The sequence below is a fragment of the Alligator mississippiensis genome, chromosome 3 (assembly GCF_030867095.1).
Source record: "Alligator mississippiensis isolate rAllMis1 chromosome 3, rAllMis1, whole genome shotgun sequence".
Classification (NCBI taxonomy): Eukaryota; Metazoa; Chordata; order Crocodylia; family Alligatoridae; genus Alligator; species Alligator mississippiensis.
Genome location: NC_081826.1, coordinates 139,089,661 through 139,107,096, shown reverse-complemented (window position 1 = coordinate 139,107,096; position 17,436 = coordinate 139,089,661). Strand labels below are relative to the sequence as shown.

General features: G+C 41.8%; 1 protein-coding gene across 6 annotated transcripts in view; it reads left to right on the top strand.

Moving 5' to 3' along the window:
* The window catches only part of SEMA5A (semaphorin 5A), a 629,987-nt gene that overhangs the window by 473,127 nt on the left and 139,424 nt on the right, over nt 1-17,436 (top strand). For all 6 annotated transcript variants that reach the window (XM_059724459.1, XM_059724460.1, XM_059724455.1 and 3 more), the window contains 2 exons: nt 4,775-4,892; nt 14,110-14,291. In XM_059724459.1, coding sequence (XP_059580442.1) covers nt 4,775-4,892; nt 14,110-14,291 — 300 coding nt within the window. The remainder of the gene's footprint in view (nt 1-4,774; nt 4,893-14,109; nt 14,292-17,436) is intronic.

Below are 17,436 nucleotides of genomic sequence, written 5' to 3'. Positions count from 1 at the left end.
ATTGCTTGGAAAATGTAACACCACAAATCAAGCTGCCACAAAGCAAAGTTTCCAGTTCTTGGGAAATTTCAGAATATTTTTTTTTTTTGGGGGGGGGGGGGGGGGCGGCTTTGGAATGGGATAGAAACCAATGGTTTGCTTTGGGTATTGCTTGTTTGTAGTTTGTCCAGGACGCATACACCTGGAGAGGCCATCACAACATTTTCAGGCCCCAAGCTTGGGGTCCACAGCACTGAGCATGGCATCCTTGACCTGGCTGGCTGCCCCTACAGATCCTGGAATCCCATCAGATGAACTGTCCCAGACCCAGAGATCTGGGTCCCTAAATCAGGGGCAGACCTGTCAGGAATCCAAGCATGTTCTCTCAGAATCATGTGTTAAATATGGCGATGCATCAAACCGGAGTTCTTTCAAATGAAACTTTTTGGGCTTGATGGATTGGCATTTTTGGATGAAACTTTGTTCATGAAAAATTTCCAACCAGCTCTACCCACAAAATTAGATCTGACCTATTTAGAAAATAGAAAGAATTAACACTGCTCCCTTTACATATTTATGTGAAATGAGTTGAAAATAATGCCATTGTAGACAATGAAGTGTGTTTCTTGAAATGCTGGAAGCAGAAAATTAGTTATGGTTAACATTTAAAATCTCCCATTTCGTGGAAAGAAAAGCTGAATGGCAAACTTGAGTGTTCTTGTATAGCTCTTAAAGTAGCCTTTATTATTATACCCCAGGAATCACAGCAGGACCACTTGAAAGTATTTACATTCAAAGAATTATGTGGTATAAACAACCTCACTAAATAAATAATACATAAATCCCCAACTCTGTCTTTGAAGGGAGCTGTCTGTAGATTTAAAGCTGGCATTGTCAATGCACAGTACAAGACTGAATCACACCCAAATCTGTTTTGATTGTCTTAGTGGGATGGAAAGAAGGAGAGGCAAAAGTGCTCCCTGACTTAGATGCTTTAAGGTTTTCATTTTCTTGAACAGCACAGGAAAGATTTAAACAGGATTCTGAATATTTTGATGTACATTTCAATTTTAACTCATAGATTGTCCCCCAAAAGATAGGAATCCTGGCGTGCACACACACACACACACACTTTTTTATATTCCTCCTCTTCAACCTTCTATATTGGTCCACTGAAATAAATGTCAATTAACAATTTGAAAATCTCTATGTGTAAAACGTCTAAGATTTTTTTGTAATGTATCTGATCATAATATGATAATAATGGTAACAAAGATTTTATACTATGATTATGTCTGTGTCACTGTTTCAAAATTTGTCCTGGTTTTATAGTAAAGAATCTTTGGACTGTATGAGTTAAGTTGATGGTCTTAGCACAGTCACGAAAGGACAAAGTGCCCACATCACAATTAACAATAAGTGGAACCCTGTAGGTATGATAGTCTGAGCAGAAAGGTTTGAATGGGAAGAAAGCTGAAATCCCTTCTGACATGTTGATGTAGTCTCCATAGATCAGGGCAGAGACCTATCTGTACAGGGAAATGTACATAGATGCTTCTCAGGCTGTATAAACTCTTTGGATAAGAAGAAGCCAGAAATCTGCAACTAAGTCCTGGCCTCATTGAAATGAAGTATACACGTCTCACTTAAGTCAACAGGAGCAGGATTTATCTTTTCACTTTAAAAGTGTCTATCTTTCAGTGTCTGTCTATGTGTGATGCTTTCTTTCTAGGCCAAAATTATGTACATTTGATATACTTGGCTCTACAGCAATGTTCATTTCTGACTTAAGATTTGAACATTGTATATACTTACAGTGGTGTAATTGGCCCTGACAACCGTTTAAGAAAAGAGCAGACAGATGGTATACCACCTTACATCAGCATAACTCATTCAGCTCCAGAGTGCAATAACACTCGGGAAAATATGGGTTAAAATCAGAGGCATAAAACAAAGATTCTGTAACCTGGGTGGTTGTAGATGCTCTGTTTTTGCATCTCCTTTGAGTTGGTGCTTGGGGCTCATGCTCTGGTGGCTCACCCATAGTTCCACTGCTGGATAAAACTATACTAGTATAAGAAACTTAACCCGTGGTAGCTATTTGCTCAAGAAAGCCAGGCTGCTGCTTGTTACCTCAGCAACTAATGGCAAAGCACTGTAATAGTACCTACTGCAAACGGAGGTGCTATTACAGCGCCTTGTCATTAGGCATCCCAGGAGAAGTGATCCCTCTATTCAGGTGGACTTTTTATTCATGTAAAGTACACAGGTATAAAGGAATCATAGAAAACTAGGATTGGAAGGGACCTCATCTAGTCCAACCTCCTGCACAAAGCAGGACCATCTCCAACTAGATCATCACAGGCAAGACTTTGTCTAGCCGGGTCTTTAAAACCTCCAAGGATTGAAATTCCACAACCTATCTGGGTAGCCTGTCCCAGTGCTTTACTACCCTCCTAGTGAGAGAGGTTTTCCTAATATCTAACCTAAACTTCCCTTGCTGCAACTTGAGACAATTGTTCCTTGTTCTGTCATCTGGCATCATTGAGAACAGTCTAGCTCCATCCTCTTTGGAGCCCCATTTCAGGTAGTTGAAGGCTGCTATGAAATCCCCTCTCAATCTTCTCTTCTGCAGACTAAATAGGCCCAGTTCCCTCAGCCTCTCCTCAGAAGTCATGTGCCCCAGCCCCCTAACTGTTTTTGTTGCTGTCTCATGGACTCTCTCCAGTCTGTCTACACCCTGTAGTGGGGGGTCCAAGGTTGGACACAGTACTCCAGATGTGGCCTCACCAATGCTGAATAGAGGGAAAGGAAGACTCACTTCCTTGATCTGCTGACAGTGCTCCTACTAATGCAGCCCAGTATGCTGTTAGCTTTCTTTGCAACAAGGGAACACTGTTGGCTTATATTCAGCTTCTTGTCCACTGTTAACCCTTTTCTGCAGAGCTGCTGCTTAGCCAGCTGGTCCCCAGCCTGTACCTGTACTGGGTCATGCGCCTAAGTCCTTATTTTCTGTCTTGCTAAACAGACCTTTAATATTGTTGAACTAGAACAATTATGCTAACCTGTCTTGAACTTATAATAGGCAAGGAAGATATGTTCATGGCAAGATAGACTGGATTAGATTAAGTTTCTTTTATTAGTCAACAACAAACTGTTGTTTAAACATTATTTCACCAGATGTCCTGGCTGTGATTGACAATTGCATGACTTGCAGACAGGATACTCAACTAGCTATCATTCACTTTTGCTAATTTAATAGAAAAGCAGCAGCACAAGCATAGACATTTACAATAAGCAATGGGGGTCATATTCTATTCCACCTGTTGGGTATCTAATAAACTTGGTCACTGTGCAGCAATATTCAACACTGTTCAAGGCCATGAAGATCCATTAGAGCATATACATTTTTGACCATTAGAGTGCAGCCACAAGAAAGTGCTGAGGAGAAAGAGGATCCACCCATATTTTGCACCAACTGTTTTTTAGAGATTTGATCAGGGTGGAATAGAATCGCACATAGGCATGTAAGTCTACTTATGTATCTAATAGGTGGGATAATATCTGTCCCCTACTGGTCCAACAGCCACAGTGTAAGATGCACTAGAAGAAATGGAGTATGTTATAATGAACCAATTTCTTTTTTTTTTGTTCCTAGATATCCCTAATGAGCAAAGTTTTTTGGTTGTGTCAGTTATAGCAAATAGTGCGAAGTCTTTGAGATGACTATGAATGTCCACTGGGGACTAGGTTGAACAAACTCATTTTTACTTCTGATAAAACTCCAGAGCAAGCCTAGTTTCTAGAGATGCAGGGCTGCTAGTGCATTTTCCAAGCCTGTGAGCTAGGCAGTGCCTGTTTAAACGGCCACTCAAATTAAAGTCCCCGATTCTGTTGAAAAGATTCACCTCTTATTCCTACCATTGCACCAAAGATTAATTTAAATGAATGGGGTTAGAGAGGGAGTTATCAGTTCTTTCCCCGTTTTCTTACTGTACACTTTTGACAACCCTTTGTGCACAGTTAGTTTTATTGTTTCCTATGTGCAATGAGGTAACTTCCTGTTTTTCTTAAATGCGTATTTTTCATACTGTAGCTTGGAAGTGAAAAGGGTAAAAAAAAAAAAAGATGTAAGCAGTGAGGAAAATGTGACTGGAAAAAAACAAAAGATGAGAAGATTTACATAAAGACACAGGAGCTGGAACTGTGGAAAATTAGTATGTGATATTGTAATTAAAGACGGTATCATTATGTCCATGCAGTAAATAATTGAATTCAGGATGTACAGGGAACCACAAATCAGATATTTCCTTGCTTTTTGAGTGTTTGACTTGGCAGCCTAAATCACATGCTGTTAATGTAGCTTTTGTTTGTATATTTCCTGGGCATTTTTAACGTGATAACTAGTTTCAGAGTAGAATGAAATCATAGGAAACCTGCCTTCTGAAATCTAAACTTAACAAGCTGGCAACATAGATTTTTAAATTACTGACTGCTGCATTTCAATGATTACTAATTTTCAGTACATACTCGATACAGAAGGATAAATTTACCTCTGTATTTGTGAGAATCTAGCTTTTTGTTCTTGTCATTTATTACTGCAGTTGGCATTCCTCCCTTCTGTCTCCCCATCACTCTACCAAAGCTCATTGTAATAATTACTAGCGTTTATTTTGCTGTATTTTTTTTAGCCTTATAAAGTATGAGGAAATGCTTCCTTTCAGGGACTGTTGGCATGTGTGGTGAAAGGTGACTGTTCATACTTTTGTCTGATTGTTCTGGTTTGTATTTTCAGTTCATGTATTGGATCTCAGGATCCTTACTGCGGCTGGGACATGGTGATGAAGAAATGCACAACCCTGGAAGAAAGTCTGAGCATGAGTCAGTGGGAGCAAAGTATCACTGCATGTCCTGTAAGTCCAAGAAAATCTGCTGATCTCTAAAAGTTCTCTGGGTTCATGTGGATCTCACGAAAACAAGACTTTGTAAGATTTCTCAGGCTGAGAAAATTATTATACTCAAAGCAAATTGCCCCAAGCGTTTCCACTCATATCTGGACCATGCACTTAGCTGGCTTTCTAGTTCTTAGCAAAATGATTTGCAGCAAGGACAGTAAACTGTCTGCAGTTTATACAAGGCAGTGAGCTTTTTCCCCCCACTAAATGCTTTCCCACTTTGAAGATGAACATTCACAGAGACAAATTATACCAATATGATTTTCTTTCCAGATTTTTTCTCTTGCTTTGTACTTTAAAGTCAAATGTAATTGCCAGAGTCGAAATCTTTCCCTCTGGGGTTGTTATTGCTAATTTGAAAGTCCCATTAAAATTTTACAAAGTTCATAAACTGAAAAGGTGTTCTTCTTCCAGAGGCAGAGAGAGAATTGTGTAGGTGTTGAGATCACATCTACATAGTGGTAAATGAAAACTGATCTGAGCAAGCACAATATTAATATTTGATTGCTCACATTTTCTTTTTTTATAAGTATATTTCACACTAGAAAAGTTGATACACTCTTTTTAGTCTGACTTAAATGTTATATTAATATAATATTGGAAATATGGAACAAAATACTAAGCAGAGCATCATTTGTTTAACACACATGGAGCATCACTGGTATGGATGGCTGTGGCAGGGCACCTAGGGTGCCTGCCACTTTAAGAGCAGCAAACAGGCAGCAGCAAGATGCCTGATGAGGGCAGCCATTTTGGTCCAGGGATATAAACTGGGCTGTAGTTTGTTGCAGGAAGGAAGGAAGAAACATTAGGCTGAGAGATTGCTCCATCCAGAGTCAGGAGGTAAGAGCAGGGGCAGTGGGGAGGAGGTGATCCCTTGTCTTGGGTAAGACATAAAACTGCACCCTGCCAGAAGGATGGTCTGGTGGGGCTCCTAGTGGGATGGGAGCCCCGAGGAAATGCCAGGCCAATTACCTCCCCAGTGAAAGGCATGTCAGGGTGCCTTAATAACCCCAACCCCAAATCCCTGGTGGTGTTCTAGCAGGGGGAGCCCAGGGCTTAGTTAAGGAGCCCTGAGGCAGAGCTCAGGCCAGAGGAGGGACCTGGGGCTGCACCTAGGTGGCAAAGGAATGCCTGCGGGTGCGAGTCAGACCCTATGTGAGAGGGGTAATGAGTAGAGCGGCCCCGTGTGAGAGGGGCGTTGAGTAGAATGGCCCCATGAGTGTGGGTGAGTGAGGAGGCCCAGTGGGGACAGAATGGCCTGGCGAGGGGCTAGGAGGGAAACAGACCTACAGTCATACAATCGTTTAGTCAACGCTCAGGTCAGGGTAGTGGGAGATACCCAACAGACTGCGCCAGGGCTGACCAAGGGGAAGAGAGCTAAGCCCGAAGCCAGGTGAGGCCGAGCGGCTTGTGGGGCCCCTGACAGAGGACAGTATGAAAAAGGTTGGGTGAGAGCCAGTGGAGTGAGTGGGACCCTGGTGAGAGAGGGGTAGTGTGTGAGTGGTCCTCTGGGACTGTGGAAAGAGCTACAACTGTGTGCTCAGGCTGGAGAATTAACATCTGTGAGTCATGGGACCCATGTGATTTTTCAAGTACCTCCAAGTTGTGGGAGAGAAAATTCCAAACAGGACACAGGGTTGAGCATAGGGAACATAGTTCAGTTGTTACTGAAAAAATGGGGAGAGGAGAAGTAGTTGGGAAACAGAAGAAGAATAAATGGAGAAAGTGTTAGCTTTGAATTTGTAGAACTGTCTGAGAAATCTTTCTTCCTACCTGATCATCACTCACAGCTGCACAAACTGGTTTCAGTACTCAGAGGCAAAGCATTCTAAGGCTCTCAGTGGGCACGTCTACACGTGCCTCCATGGTGCAGTTGTTTAGTACTAGAGGTTCACTCATACATCAGTCCCATATTGGATTGGCATTGATATAGGGAAAATTGACAGTATTAGGAATCGTTTTTTTTGCCTGATGTGGCCACTAAATGCACCGTACATGTGCACAGGTGCAGCATGCACACAGCCAGAAGCGCAGTTCAGTGGTTTGGAGCGCAAAATCTGTCTGGTAAGGATGTTGTGGGAGGAGGTGTGTGGGGGGCTGGATCAAGGCGCCTGCAGTGAGGGAGACAGTGGGGCTGGAGCAGGCACTGCACAGCCAGGGCAGGTCACAGGACAGAGCTGTGAGGGGCTCATCTGGGGGGTGCCGGAGGGGGTGGGGCGCAGCTCCCACTGCTGCATGTACCCCAGGACACATGGGGGCATGTGGCCCCAGATCTGCACATGGGGCGGGGTGGAGTGGGGTGGGCTGCCACTGTGGACTGGGGGCAATGCTGGGCTTTTCCTGATATGGCCAATTTTGGGGTGTCTGACACCCCCCCCACCGTAGTCTCCCTTTAAGCTCTGCTGCTGCCTACCCCAAGCACAGCTTCCTGCTGGGAAGCGCCCAGTGCAGCCCTGGTCCCAGCCCGCAGTGGCAGCCCACCCCACCACACCCCACATGTAGATCCGGAGGCACACACCACCCCCCGTGCCCTCTTGGGGTGCATGCAGGTCAGGAGCCACCCCCCACCTGCAATCTCCAGACGAGCCGCTTGTAGCTCCTTCCCATGCCCCGCCTCAGCTGAGCAGTGCCTACCCTTCATTGTGAGGCCCTCAGTCTGCCCCCCCACACCCCTTCCCTCCCTCCACCCCTTCCCCCACACCAGACTTACCAGCCCGACACTGGTCTTCAAGCTGCCTAGTTGCATATCAGAATCAGATCGGTATCGGCTGATATGACTCTAAAAATCAGCCATCAGCATTGGCCCCAAAAAATCTATCAGTGCACCCCTATTTAGTCCTTGCTAAAGTACTAAATGACAGTGCAATAACAGCCATTACTTCACCATCACAGTGGAACTTTTTTATTTTTAGCAGCTACATCACCATAATGACACGCTATAACAAGGTAGCTCATTGCTATGGCAACATAGCATCGCCATTACCATTTGTACCTGCCACTGCTACATTGCCATAGCTATGAGCTACTTCACCACACCAACATAGTGTCTCATGTAGATGTTCCCAGTAGTAATTTGACACTGCTCCCACACAAATTAGCCATTAATGTAAGTAGTTAGGCTGGCACTAAACACTTTTGAAAATTCTGCTGTTTACCTAAACCTGTAGTGACCATCTTTAGGGGTTAAAAATGACTTGGAAATGTGCACTTCCCTAGTAATCAACAGTTAGCACATTTGCACCATTTGCACACACATCTCCTAGGATTTTTTTACTGGAAAAAATACTGAAGGAAAGAGATTTGATTTCTATTTTGTGAATATTTTAAGCTTTTCTGTGGTGCAAAAGTAGAGGCATGTATTCTGAGCACCGTTCTCACACATTTTAAAATACTATTTAGCCCTCAGGTCTTTAGGCTTTTCCCCAGGATGTTCATTGTGCTGTATTAGGATGATTATTATTTGCTATGGATGTTTCTTGCAACTCCCACATTGCGCCGAACACTTTCCAAATCACAAAGAAAACCTAGTCTTCACCCCAAAGAAGTTGCAGTCTAAAAATAGACAAAAAATAGAGGCAAGAAATATAACTTACAGAGTGATCAAGGTGTTGCTCTGGGCATGGTTTTTCCTAAGGCTATATATATCATTCCCACTTTATTCAACAGACTTGTCAGTATAAATCATGCAATTTCCCTGTAGGCATCATGGCAGAAGTGGGTCTTTAGGCCGATAGAGAAAGGGGAACAACCTTACAGACAAGCCCAGGAAGGACATTCCCTGCAAAGGTGGTGACATAGGAGAAAACAGTGAGGCGTATGTGAGAAGCTGAAAAATAGCTAGATAAATCTAGCATTGCTGGTGGGGCCAACAGAAATGGGAGGCGATATGGAACAAGACAAGGTCAGTTAAAAAGGGAAGGCAGAGTTTTAGAGGATTTTGAAGGATGCAATAAAAAGCCTTCACATGGTGTGATGGAAGAAGGAAAATCATAGGAGGGCTACAAAGAGAATGGTGAGATAACAAGAGTTGAGGGGAAGACGGGGAATAATGATGTTTTATATGAACCAGAGGTGAGCTCCAAGGATATTGGAGAGGCCAGTGAAGTTCAGTAGTTAAATGAGACTTGAGGATCACCTGAATGAGTTACAGCTGTAGAAATGGGAAAGGATGAATCCTAGAGATGCTGTAGAAGAAGAAGCAATATAGTATGGACCCAGCTTGGAAAAAGTAGGGCCAGAAAGAGGAAATGGTCAGAATAGCTGCCAGGTTAAGAATTATGTGATGGACTGGAGGATGATGTCTTAAACAGTAATGGAAGCAGAAGAAAGTGGAGATGATTTGAATGGAAAGGTAAGCCAGTTGATTTAGAGAATGTGAAATTTAAGCTGACAGCAAGATATCCCAGAGGAGACATCAGAGAAACAGACTGAGAAGCAGGATTGGATGCAAAGCATTCAGTCAGACGAGACTATGTAGAGCAGTTTGTAAGCAGAGCAACTTTAAAGTAGTTGTTTATTAAAACTAGCTTGCTAGAGAAAGAAATGACCAGAGCATGTAGTAGAAGATAACAGTTATTTTGAGGTCCTTCCTTCCTTTTTGTGTCCTTGTTGTGACAAAGTATTTTGCAGAATGTGTAGATTCAGTGGAATCTGACAGGGCCACATGATGAGTGTTTTTTTCCTATGGCCTCAAACTTGCAACCTCTGGGCTGTCAACTGTGTGCCATAGTACCCATTCCACCCCAGCCCCGGTTATTTAAAGGTAAGGTGATGCATTTTAAAATTAATTGTTTTTGTACCTCATCTCAGTCACTCATAGTATTAGTAATAAAAGTGAGAAAACACACAGAGCCAACTGTCAAAGTCCTGCATATACTTTTATTCGTAAGATACACAGTGCCTTGTTTAAGCTGGGCAACTTCATTGGTTTCAAATAAGAATTTGGTCAGTCAGTAATAGCAGGCATTATATATCTAATTGAAAATATGCTGCTGGAGGGGTATAAACTAAATAAAGAAAAAGTGGAATTAAATTCAAGACACAGAGCGTGTTACAGGTAGCTGCAACATGCTCAAACTTAGTCTGTCTTAAACACTAGGGATATATATGAAACATTATAATAGATGCTATATAATTCTTCATTATACTCTCTGACACATGGTACAAATATGACTGCAGGATATCTGCAATTAACAGGGAGATGGAAAGACTAGCTGAAGTGGTAAAAAAAAACCCCAAAAAACCCCCACTATAAAAAGAATTGAAACAAGTTGTGTTATTTATTTTAGTCATTTGCATGTATAAACTATATATCAACTCCCCTTGTCCATAAAAAGAGTAGTACAAATCAGTGAGTTACTCGCCTCTCATCCTTCACATTTTCACAGCAGAGGGGTCTTACAGCCTGTTAGAACCACATAAAAAGATGCTCTTCATGTCTCAGTTTCCACCACCTTACCCTGTTCCAAAGTACCCTGGTACTAGGCCTTGTGAAGTGGATAGTGTTCGCTTTGGATTTGGCCAATTCAGGGGACAGTGATTCGATTTGGTGATTCAAATCACTGCTCTGAATTGATTCAGCCAAGTGAGGGAGTGAAAAGTGCAATGATTAAGTTTGTAGATGATACCAAGCTGTGGGGACAGTGGGCACATCAGAGGACAGGTCAAGAATTCAGGAAGATCTTGACAGGTTGGTCCTATGGGCTGAACAAAACTATATGAGGTTCAACAGGGACAAATGCCAGGTCCTTCATCTGGGTAGGAAGAACCCTCACCATAGCTATACAATGGGTGATAGTCCACTGGCTGGCACTGCATCCAAAAGGGACCTAGGGGTGTCAGTTGACTAGAGAATGAATACGAGCCACCAGTGTGACAAAGTTGCCAACAAAGCAAATAGAACTCTGGCATGCATCAGCAGGTATGTTGCCAACAGATCCAGAGAGGTGCTCCTCCCCTTCTATTCAGTGCTCCTCCCCCTCTACACAGCTGGAGTACTGTGTCCAGTTCTGGGCACTGCACTTCAAGAAGGATGTGGACAAATTCGAAATGGCGCAGGGAGGGACCACCCACATGATCAAGGGCCTGGGGGACAGGCCCTATGAAGAGAGACTTCGGGATCTGGGTTTGTTTATCCTGAGCAAAACAAGGCTGAGAGGTGACTTGATAGCCACCTACAAGTATGTCAAGGGAGAGAACACCAGGATCTAGGACACTAGCTAGTCTAACCTGCAAAGCTTGAACTGATTTGGAGGTGGATAGACATTCCCTTTTCATCCCAGAAATGCAGACACATGCCTGCAGTGGCTTAGGCTAGAAGCCAGGGGGTGCTAGAGCAGCCCTCCTTTCCCTTCCACAGTGCTGAGCTGAGGGGGGCCGTGGCCAGGCCCTGGCAGGACACTGATTAGGGAGGGGCTTAAACCCCCACCCTGCCTGCACCATCCCAGGCTTTTCCATGCTTGCTGTTCGAGGGGTGGGAGTGTTGCCAGCCCCCAGCCCCAGGCTAGCACTCTGAGGCAAAGGGAGGGTGTGCAGTGCATGCATCTGTTGATGATACTGAGCTTTTCAATCTCTCTCTCCATCTGTAAACCTGGCAGTGCTTGAAACCAGCAGGGGAGCTGATAAAACCCCAGTGTTATCAGCCCATCAGCAAATGAAAGTCTCTCCCATTAGTTCAAACTCTTCTTAAACAGCTTTTTCCAAGGAAGGAATGGAGGTACATTTCCAGCTGACCTGTTGATTAGCTCCAAAAAGTCCTAAGCAGACACTGTTCTGTCTTCCTGTCCCAGTGAAATTGGAGACACACACAGACACCTCTCAGCATTAGCTAGCATACCACATACTTAGGGTCAGTGGGGCTGGGACCCATGCTGTGGAAGATGAGAGGGGGGAATCCCTGCTTGAGCAACGAGGGAAGCCAGGCAGACTCCCTGGGAGATCTCGCTAGGGAGGAGAGGGGCAGGGTCAGCCTGTTCTTCAGAGCAGAGTGCACAGCCCAGCCCAGCCCAGCCCAGCCCAGGAAAACATCTGGGGTGTTGGGGAACTCTGGTTTAACTTAAACTGGGCAGGGGTCTGGGAGAGACATTGCATAAACCAGTATGACCCAAATCAGTTGAGCCCGATACTCCGATACATTCAATCAAGTTTATCTTAAAACAGTTTCAGCCATTTTGAAACTGGTTTATGTGCACTGAACTTCTGTTCTGTTACAGGTTTAAATCAGTTTCTGATCACTTTAAACTAGTTTATATGTAAAGTCTATCACTAGCCTCAATGGGCAGCAGTGAAGAAGTAGTGGTGTTTCATGGCCCCCCTCAACACATTACATCTATTGTGCAATTACCTGGTTAAATGCCTAATTAATTTAGGCTGGCTATGTAGGCAAATTAACTATAGTGTCTTAAAAATGTCCAATTGGCTATAAAGTAATTGCTCAAAAATGTGTAATAACTTTATAGCTGGTTTCTATTCAGCTTTAATTTGCATGTGTAGCCTGTGCTGTGTGGCTTGGAGACCCCAGCAGCTGCAATCTCCATGCCATGGGGTGCACCATGTAGTCTTGTGCCTGGGAGACTGCAGCTGCTGTGATCTCCCAGCTGCAGAAGCACTCCAATGCTGCCCGGACTGAGAATCCCAGAGCTGACAGGACTCAGTCCCAGCTGCATTCCACACAATCCCACCTCCTGCCATGCATTAGCGGCATGGTAGGAGGCACGATTGTGTGGACCATGCATTAGATCCCATTGTGGCTTTACCTGCACATGGAAAAGAAAGCAGCAGAGATGTTTTCACAGCCCTGACACTAATTGGGATGGGAACATGTTATCTCTGATTTACCGACTACACGTTCTTCCAGCTAACGGCATAAAAGACTGAGCGCACTTGACAGATAACAAGAAATATTTATTTCCTGTTTTGTGAAAAACAGCAGCACATGTACAGTATTAGGGTGAGCAAAGAATGGTAAGTTATTTTCAATAAACATGTCTCAGCAGTATTTTGAAATAATTAAGTGTAGCAATGTCAGTTACAGGTGGCAGAAAATAAGCCAGTATGTTCTGTAGGGTAATACTGTATGTGAATGATGAATCTTGAACAGTATAATTAATAAATAAATTATGGAACCTCTAGCAGAGTGTCAGGAGATTAGCTAGAAGCTAGCAATACAGTGAAAACATGCTGCCTGCGGTTATTTCATCTCTTATACCTTTAAATAATCAGTGAATGCATACTTTATTTCTCCCTTACCTCCATTTAAATATGAAGTCTGTTGTTCACATCAGTTAGCCAAAGAAGTCACCATTTTACATGACTCGCAGCAGCTCTATTAGTGTTGCTCATAGTCAGTCTATAAACAGATGTTAGGACGTTCTGTTCTGATGCAATTCCTCCCTCCCCACTTTTGACAAAATGCTTTAATTTTTTTTTTTTTAATTTGGGGGGAATGAATGTACTAGTTAGTTATAACCTTATCAGCAGTTATTACTTGATTGATGGTTAAAAGCTGAGCTTCAAACTATCCAAATCCATCTGCTCTCATGTCAAAAATTGGTCATCCCTCCTGTTTACAGCAGTAAATATATGAAAACATGCTTTTAGTGAAGGTGAAAATTAGTTCTCTCTTTAAAATGTGTGATTTTAAATGTTATCTCACACAACTACAAATCTTTACAGTTCAGCATAGGTTTCACAATATCTTAAGTTGACCTATGCTTCTTCCACTTTTCAATCCAGGTTGCCATTTCTGGAAGCATACTTGCACATTATATTTCACATTTAGAACCTGGACTGTATAAAGCAAAGTTTAGGAGAAATGGAAAATACAATCACGGAAGATAATTGACAAAATGGAGCTGCAATCCCTTTTGAATTAATGTTGATATTGTCTGAAAACAAACAAACAAAACCCCAGGACTATTGCAATATTGTTTGTAGTCAGAGGCTATTGTTGCTTTTATTATAGTAACACCCAAATGCAGAAAGAGATGGTTCCTGCCAAGAAGGACCTTCAGTCACAAAGGGTACGTTTCTCTTGAGATTAGCTCCATGTTATTGGATGGTTGAAAGTCAGACTTCAAGAAGATGTAAAATTAAAGTTATATCCAGTTTTATGATCTCTCATAAGACTTGTCTTTCTGCCTCCCTCTTAAAAATTATATTATTTTAATTCTAGACACGGAATCTGACTGTGGATGGAAATTTCGGAATGTGGTCACCATGGAAACCCTGCACCCACACAGATGGGACCAGTATTGGCTCCTGCCTCTGCAGAACTCGGCTATGTGACAGCCCAGCTCCTCAGTGTGGAGGCTGGCAGTGTGACGGGCCCAGCATGGAGATTGCCAATTGCTCCAGGTACATCCCAGAATTGCAAGACACAAGCAGACCTTCAGTGGTAGATGTTTAATATGAATTAAAAATCAAACACGTTTTAATTTGTACAGAATTTAATCTACATTGCTATTACAACCTGTCAACCACCTTCCCATTCTCTTCTTAGGAAACTTTTTGTAATGATAAGCAGTGACTTGGGTCCAGCTTTCAGGATTTGTCAGCACAGAGGTTAGAAAGAAATCCATTTTGATCTTTGATTCCAAGAAGCTAGAGCCTATAGTACTGTTGCCTCAACCACACATCTGGGATGCATAACTGCCAGCCCTGGTGATATAGAACAAGAGATGAGTAGGGAAAATACTTCTCTGCAGCAGGGAAAGTATATGTCCACTCTACCCAGTGCTAGCACCATAGCATTCAGATCTGTGACCCAGACAATTTGCTTTGCTGCAACTTCTTTTCCTGTCCTCAACATGCACATACCTGAACACATCCAGCTACAGAAGATGAGAGCATATTATTTTTCAGCTTGAGTTCAGACACAGAGTGTTTGTTTATTCTGAAGTCCTTTGGACAAGTTAGAGGCTGTGGGATTGGCAGGCATGGGCTGGCCACTGGTGAAGGAGAAAAAATGGGCCTAATTTGATCTCGAGCTCATGTATCAAGCATTGTTTGCACCTGTGACTGTCAAGATGAAACTTGTCAAAGGGTCTGTTCTGTTCATTTTCAGTGACTCCTTTTGTCATTTTCCTCTGCTTCACCACTTACTCTGAACAGGGAGGAAATATTTATCTTCCAAAGTATCTTGTGATATTTTTGCACTGAATCAGAAGTAAAAGTTATTAGCTTGCCTTCAATCAAACACCAAATGATTCAGAGAGATATGAGATGTGGTCATGAATCCAAGTGTAAACAGTAAAGGAAAATCAATATACTACTTAACAGCGACATCAGAGTAGGGAAATATGAGAAGTGTTGAAGATGCAGATGCTGTGTGATGCTAACCAGTTGTCTGCTGTTATTAGTCGTCTGCTGGACAACTGTGCATTTGGGGACTTGGAGGGGAATTGAAAGCTTGCTCAGATTTTCAGTTCAGAAGTCCCATTAATTTGAATATCTCAGAAAATCAGGTCAGTAATACCGACCTTCAGAGAAATCAACCCTTTTATCTAAATCCAAATGTGGTATCAATGAAACCTAATTTTTTCAGTAACCAGTTTCCCAGATTGTTACAGTCTGTATCTGTTGAAACAAAGGAAGATAACAAACCAAAATTTGTAACCTTAGTAAAAGTTTTAACTACAGCATTTTTAACCAACTTCTGAAGCAATTTAACAAGTATAACATCTTGCTGATTATTTGAATTAGTTAAATTTTAAAATATTTTAATTGTGGTCCAGTAGAGGAGGACAGCTTTTTTTTCTTTTTATTTGAACCTTAATATTCCTAAAAACATGATGAAACCTCAAGAACATAACATACTGCATTAGATTTTTCTTGGAATTCATAGTATTTTGTTAGTAAGACTCTTCAGATATAACGTTCACCAGTTAACCAACACAAAAGTCTAGGAACTGTTGTAGCTGGGTTTTTGGTTGTGGCAATGTGAGTCTAAGGACACAGGCAGGCAAGGTTGTTTGTGTAAATATACCTTTTCTTAAACCAACTGAGTATTTGGAAACAAGTTCTTAGCAAGCTTTCAGGCACAGTCACCCTTCATCAGGCATAGGGGGAAGAAAATGTTTAGCTTTTCTCATTCCTTGGAGTCTCAGACCAGCAGAGTCCCTATGCCTGACAAAGGGTGACTGCGTCTGAAAGCTTGCTAAGTACTTTTTTCCAGCTCCTCAGTTGGTCTCATAAAAGATATCACATCTATCCAAAAAACCTTGCCCAGAACTGTTGTAGTGCACTGATTCATTTGCTTCAGGTGGAGTTTGAAATTCCTTTCCAGAGATTTGACATGATGCTTTTTGTGATGAAGTCAAGTTTGTATTGACTTTAATGGAAACATAACCCTGCCTTCTAGTGATTTACAAGAATAAGGTATCCATATTGATTCTGTTAGCTTTCAGCAACTTTTGGCACATTACACCCATGGTATTGTTACTTTGCCTGAGGATCTTGTGGAAGTTGGAAGCTGATGTAACTGATTCATATTAAATCTCTGAGTTCTCCTGGAAGTTGAACTTTTTTCTAATCTTGTTTTAGTTTTTTGTCATTTTCTTTTCAGAAAAGGAAGGAAAGTGAATATGAAACTTTAATCTTTCCTAAATACACAAAGGCCACATCTACACAGAATGCACACTCATTACTGTACAGTCATTTAGTAATTATTATGATCAAGTACTAAATGACTGTGCCGTAACCTGAGTTACTACACAGTAGCACTGATCAATGGCTTTTTTGTGATGCTCCTGTGTAATAATTCTGAGACTACTGCACAGTAGTGTCATGTCACAGGCTCTGCCATGCAGCATTACTGCACAGTAGTCTCAGGCTACTGTGTAGTCAGCGTCTCGTGTAGACATGGTCATTGTAAATAATATGAAATCTTTAAACTATGGATATACATATACAAATATATCCATATATATATATATATATATATATATATATATATGGATATACATATACATATATATCTACATATATATATCTGTGTGTGTGTGTGTGTATTCCCTTCTCTCTCTCTCTCTCTCTCTCTCTCTCTCTCTTCCCTACATAATTCCTGAAAGAGATAAAAGTATACACACATACAAACACAGAGAAATGTAACAGGAAATTATATAGGATGTGTGTATGTATATAAAATTCCTGTTATATTCCCCCCCCCGCCTCTCTCTCTCTCTCTCTCTCTCTATATATATATATATATATATATATAACACACATACAAATATAATTTCCTTATATATATAGGTATAGATTGTATCTATATGTATATCAAATATTGTTTCCTGAGAAAGAGAGAGAATATAGATTTATCTATATATAGCAATATAGAGAGATCTATTTATATTATACACACACACATACACACACAAATATAAATACACACACACAAATATAGTTTCCTAATTTTTATACACACACACACACACACACATATACAGAGAGAGAGAGGGATAGATAGATAGATAGATTTATATCTATACACACACCTCTG